The sequence below is a fragment of the Stenella coeruleoalba genome (genome assembly GCF_951394435.1).
Source record: "Stenella coeruleoalba genome assembly, chromosome: X".
NCBI classification, from domain to species: Eukaryota; Metazoa; Chordata; class Mammalia; order Artiodactyla; family Delphinidae; genus Stenella; species Stenella coeruleoalba.
Window position 1 is genome coordinate 33,218,524 of NC_137152.1, and position 6,000 is coordinate 33,224,523.

At 41.8% G+C, this 6,000-nt stretch overlaps 1 protein-coding gene across 1 annotated transcript; it reads right to left on the minus strand.

The window, feature by feature from the left end:
* Positions 1 to 3,133: 3,133 nt before the first annotated feature.
* On the minus strand, positions 3,134 to 4,637 carry PPP1R2C (PPP1R2 family member C; the record flags this gene model as incomplete). Its single annotated transcript, XM_079910345.1, is given in 3 exon segments — positions 3,134 to 3,642; positions 3,645 to 3,832; positions 4,381 to 4,637. Coding segments are annotated over 3 exon segments (954 nt in total).
* Positions 4,638 to 6,000: the final 1,363 nt, after the last annotated feature.

Below are 6,000 nucleotides of genomic sequence, written 5' to 3' on the forward strand. Positions count from 1 at the left end.
ATCGTTGGCATCATTCAATTTGATAAGGCTTTCAAAGCCCTGGTACCGAGTCTGACACATTGCATATACTCAATAAATGACAATTAGTAGTACAGGCTGTGGTAGTAGTATTGCTTTAATTATTTGGTTGGGTGGAGAAGAGAACTCTTCTTTTCCTCATCATTTCTTCACTAAGATTTCGTGTCCTCTTGATGCCAGTTCAGAGTTAATGACTCATTGAGAGCTAGTCCTGACTTTTAACGCTAGTGAACTTAAACCTCCATTCTTCTTTTTTTTCCCCCTCATTTTTTTTTCCTCTCCTCCCTTACCAACTCTTCACTTCTGGGTACCTCTTTCTCTCCTTTCATTTTTATAATCCCCCCCCCAGTCAATATGTATACCATGTTCTTCATTTACTCTAAGGTGTGAAGGACTGATAAGTACTACAGTGTTAGTCCCAGGTGGTATTTGCACACAAAGAACAAAATCCTTTAAGTGAAAATATTAAGACGCTTTGAGTTCAGTGTTTGTCAAATTGAAGTTTTAATTTAAAGGAACAAATTTAGTGGCTCTTACTATCATTTTTTAAAATAATATCGTGCCTTATTACAACATGTTATTTAGTGTACTAATGTAGAGGGAAAAAATGGAAATAATTTCAAAGTCTAGGGGGAAAATGCATTTGCTTTGACCTTCAAGTGGAAGTTACTTTTTTTTAGCAATCCATTTATACCATTTTCTGTCCCAGGTTTTAAATAGCCAGCCTGGCTGAATTTAATTCTTAAAAATGAGTGAACAAATGGTAACATCAAAGGAGTTAAGCAGAGGAGGTGATGCTGATAGAAAGTTGAAACTGGAACTGAACATTTTCAGATTCCTTTTTCCAAAGGAAAATCAAACAAATAATAAAGGTCCATTTTCTATGCATCCTAATGCCGTGTCACTTAATTAGGAAATCATGATGTGGAAAAAAATGTCTTTCTGGATTACATTTGACTAGGGTACCAAAAGCACTATGAATAAAAGGAAAAACTGATAAACTGAACCACATCAAAACTAAAACCTTTTGCTTTGCAAAAGTATCTGTAAAAGGATAAGGTACAGATTGTGAAAAATTTGCAAATCAAAGAACTCTCAAAACTGAACAGTAAAATAATCAAAAAATGGGCAAAAGGCATTTCACAGAAGAGGATATACAGATTGCAAATAAGCACGTGGAAAGATGTTCCACATCATTAGCTATTAGCGAAAGGCAAAGTAAGACATCAGGACACATTTATAAAAATGACCTAACTAAAAAATAGTGACAACACCAAATGCTGGTGAGGATGCAGAGAAACTGGAATGCTCACACATTGCCGCTGGGAATGTAAAATGGCACAGTCACTCTGAAAAACATTTTGGAAGTTTCTTAAGAAACTGTAACTACCATGTGAGCCAGCAATTGCACTACTGGGTATTTATCCCAGAAAAGTGAAAACTTATGTTCACACAAAAACCTGTACATGAGTGTTCATAGGAGCTTCATTTGTAATACCAAAACCTGGAACTAGTCCATGTGTCCTTCAGTGGGTGAAAGGGTGAAAAAACCTGGTACATCCCAGAAGGTTACATGCTATATGATTTCATTTATAGAACATTCTTGAAATGACAAAATTATAGAAATGGAGAACACATGTGGCTATAAAAGGGCAACATGAGGGATTCTTGTGGTGATGGAATGTTCTGTATCTTTTATTTATTTATTTTATTTATTTATTTTTTTGCGGTACGCGGGCCTCTCACCACTGTGGCCTCTCCCGTTGCGGAGCACAGGCTCCAGATGCGCAGGCCCAGCAGCCACGGCCCACGGGCCCAGCCGCTCCGCGGCATGCAGGATCCTCCAGGTCCGGGGCACGAATCCGCATCTCCTGCATCGGCAGGCGGACTCTCAACCACTGCGCCACCAGGGAAGCCCAATGTTCTGTATCTTAATTGTACTGACGTCAATATCCTGTTGTGACATTGTACTACCATTTTGCAATATGTTACCACTGGGGGAAACTGGATGAAGAGTACACAGGATCTCTGTGTATTATTTCTCACAACAGCATGTGAACCCACAGTTATCTCAGTAAAAATTTCAATGAAAAAAAATGGAAATACACATAAAACCTTTGGGCTGACGTCTGTCTGTGTACATTCAGGAACTATGATCATGTCACTGGTTGCACAGGAGTCAGTTGTGAAAAAAAAAAACCTCAGTTGTTCTCTAAAAGCTAATTAGGACAAATGATGAACTCATAATAGCAAATTATTTAGCAGGCTGTAAACCAAAAAGGTGTAGAAATGTAGCAGTTGGATTCTTTTTCCTGACTATAGCACTTCTGCTATTCAATGTGTTTTCTCCACATATTAAAAGCCTAAAGAGGCCATGATGGTTGAAATAGAAGTGACATTACTGCAACAAATAAAAGAATATTTAAGAGAAAGAAGAGTTTCTAATATTTTGACAATCTATGATACTCCATAAAGCCTTGTGCTGTGTATGCCCCAGGAGGACTGAGGAAGCAAAGCGTGGAGAGGGTAAGACAGGTCTAAGGAACCACTTAGATGATATTAGACTTTTACAAATAATTGATATCAAATCTGCCCATCTAGTGCACAAAAACAAAATAGACGTTGGCACCATTTTAACCTGATAATCCATGGGAAAAGGACTATTTTTTTATTGAGAAAACATTCAGTCATTTCCTTATAAACACTGAAAGCAAATAAAGGGAAAATTTAAAGGTAAAATGTAACAATAACTCTTATAATATATCTCCTCTCAATTAAACAGGCCAATCACCCTAAAGACAAGTATTTTTCAGCCTGAATATTTATCAGACTACATAACCCACTGTACCAATTGCATTTAGATTTTGTAACAAAACCTTTTCTATAAAAGTTAGTACAGCTAGAAGTGAATATAAATCAGTCCCCCTTTACACATTTTAACACATCGAAAGCTATATGCTACGTACATCAACCAACAGTTTTCTCAAAGTAATGGGGCTTTAGACGAATATCAGAATTGGTATTTGTGGCAAAGAACCAGACAGAATAGCAAGCAGGGATTTTTCCAGTTAACCTATTATCTTCTAAGTTTACCGTTTAATTATCGCAGTACAATTTAACTGATAAGTATTTCAGTACTTGAAGCATGAGCTCTACAGAACAAGAAGCCGCAGGTTATAGTAACAGGGTTTGGATCTGACAAACAATTGCAGCGTTGATCAAACGTTGTCTTCTCGTCGTTGAATGACTGGGTCTGCAGTTCCTCGTCGCTGGTGGGGCCGTCCTCTGATTCTTTCATGGTGGTAGTCTTGTCTTGGCTGGTGGCACGCCAACTTTCTTTGTTTTCGTCCTCAACCTCCTCACGTTGTGGATCTTTGGAAATCAGCTGTCTGGCCAGTTTGATGTTCAGTCCTTGGTTGCAGTGAAGCTTCCTTTTCATTTCGAACTGCCACTGTTTCTCTTGTTTGTCCAGGAAGATTTTGCTGGTGTGCGCCCCATCCTTCTTCGGCTCCCGCCCTGGATAGTTGAGCTCCGAGGTATCAGTGGTGGCTAATTTATTAGCTAAGCTGTCGAGGGTCATGGCTTCTTTAGTTTCGAAATCACTCTTTGCACCTCCTTCCTGTCCTCCTCCAGACCGAGCTGGCGAGCGCCGGGCTCATTCATCTTCATGAAATCGCAGTTTCTGTACGCTGGGCGGTAGGTCGCCAGGAAGTTCGACTCATCCCACTTCTGGGACTTCCCGGCCCTGGTGTCACAAAGTCCAACGCGGGTGATGCCACAGTGGTCCCCGCCGCCATCAGTGCCGCCGTCAACGCTTGGGGGGGGGGGAGGGGAGGCCAAGAGGACCTATGTTTTTGTTTGTTTGTTTGTTTAATAATGTAAGATAGGAAATCTGCCTTCGTTGCACATGAAACGGGGAAGCACTGTCTTGTGAATTTCTCTATCCCCTGTCTGTGTGCGGGCGGACAGTGTAAAACGTATTTCTCCCTGGGGGTCACAGGCCAAAGTTTCAAAGCCACTCCTTGGGTTGGAAAGATTGGAGACCTAGGGGCTAGAGGACCCTTCCTATCCTGACCCTCGGTTAAAGGTCCCAATGCCCAGACACTTACACTGGCTGGGAACTCCTCCCTCTGCCCCCCCCAATCCTCCATGATCACATATTGTTTCTTCTCCTATCCAGCCCTTCGCTACTGGCTTAAATATTTCAAGAAACTCCAATTCTGCCGCCACCCTGATTCAAGTCACCACCATCTGTGGTCGGGGTCACCGTCACAGCCTCTGAACTAGCCCTCATCCCCATCACCCCTCCTGCTGCCTTCCGACCTCTCATTCACCCTCTATTCAGTGTGGTCTTTTAAAAACGCCATCAGATCTTGTCGCATCTCTCTTTCAAACCCTTTAACGGCTGCCCATTTTCTTTCACATAAAGACCCAAATCCAGAAGAGGCAGAAAGCAGCTCTATGATGGACTCCCCCCGCACCCCAGTTCTCCGCACCCTGCCTCTAGCTTTGTATGCTGGCCTTTTGGTTCCAGGAGCGCTCTCCTCCCTTCCTGTCCCAGAGTTTCCCTGGGTTCTTCCCACAGCCTGCAGTGTCCCTTCAGATTTCAGCTCAGTCATGACTGCCTTACAAGAGCCTGTTTCCTGACCTCCAAAGCAGATAGGGTGCTTTCATGGCCTCTCTTATCGTCCTTGACAGCACTCGGAGTTGTGGCAATTATGTTTATTATCTGTGTACACTAGATGGTCAAGTCCAAGACACAGGGGAAGGTGTCTGTTTTTCTCAGGATTGTCTTCAGCTTCACAACATGATGCTGTAGCTGGCATATAGTAGGTATTACCACAATATTTATGGAATGAAGAATAAATGGTAGGTGACAGGTAATTGGAAGACTGAGATTTGTGAGTGGAGAAAAGGGGACTCCAGAGTTTTCACTGTCAGTTACAATTTGTTCAATCAGTCACATGAGAAAAACACCCCACATGTGGAAGTTGGGGACTGTCCCAAAGAGTGACTTCGGAACATTCTGTCTTTCACAGGCCTCATATTTCATAGGCAGTGACAGTCTTCTCAAAAACAAAAAGGAAATTAAGATCCAGTTTCACATTTTACCCTCCAGGTAGCATTCACAAGAGGTTTTTTTTTTCCCCCTTCTGATAACATTTTGCTTCCTCTTCTCTCCCTCAACGTCTTTCTACATTTTAGAACACAAAAGCAAAAGCATGAAAGAACCATAAAACTTTTACAGGGGTCTTAAGTACCTTAAGTTCAAGTTGTCCTGTATTCTCCAAAGTCCTACTAACTTCAGGAGCTCTGCAATCACTTTAAAACTGTGTTATTCATCTCAGAAAAAGAATCTCCTGATACCAGTACTCTTTGAAAAAAGCTGTATTGTGTGGTAAGGGCTTTCAGGGATTCAAAAGCTGATCTTCAGGTCTACAGGAAAACCCTCCGGTATGTGAGGGGGCAAAAAAACCAACTTTCGTTATTCAGAAATACTCCAGGCCACTCTTTTCAAAAACCTGCCTGAAAGGCAGCACAGACCCGCACAAACGCAATTGGTCCTGGCTGGCAGGTACAGTGGGTCTGTGCGTGTTTAGCTGTAAACAGGATGTTGAGGGAGACGCTGAAAATCCAAAAGCAAAATCCAGTGCATTGGGATTTTGCTTTTCAGTGTACACAGCACCCACCCCACATACTGTGATCTGAACATACAAGCTGTTCAAGATAGAATGAGTCAGCCCTCCCGAAGTTCTTGAGTTTTCTGAAATGCAGTAACACGTTGGCGGTTCATGCTAGGGCAAGAGTACCGTGATTGTGACCTTGTGACCTGGGCCACAGACAAAATATTTTAAAGAAATCACCAGGTATTACAGATCTCAGTTGCACATTATTTAAAAGTAATCTGCTTCATGAAAGTTGCCCTAAGAAAAATCCAAATTTTGAGTGTTTGCCATCAAGCTAAAAACTCTCAATCTAGTC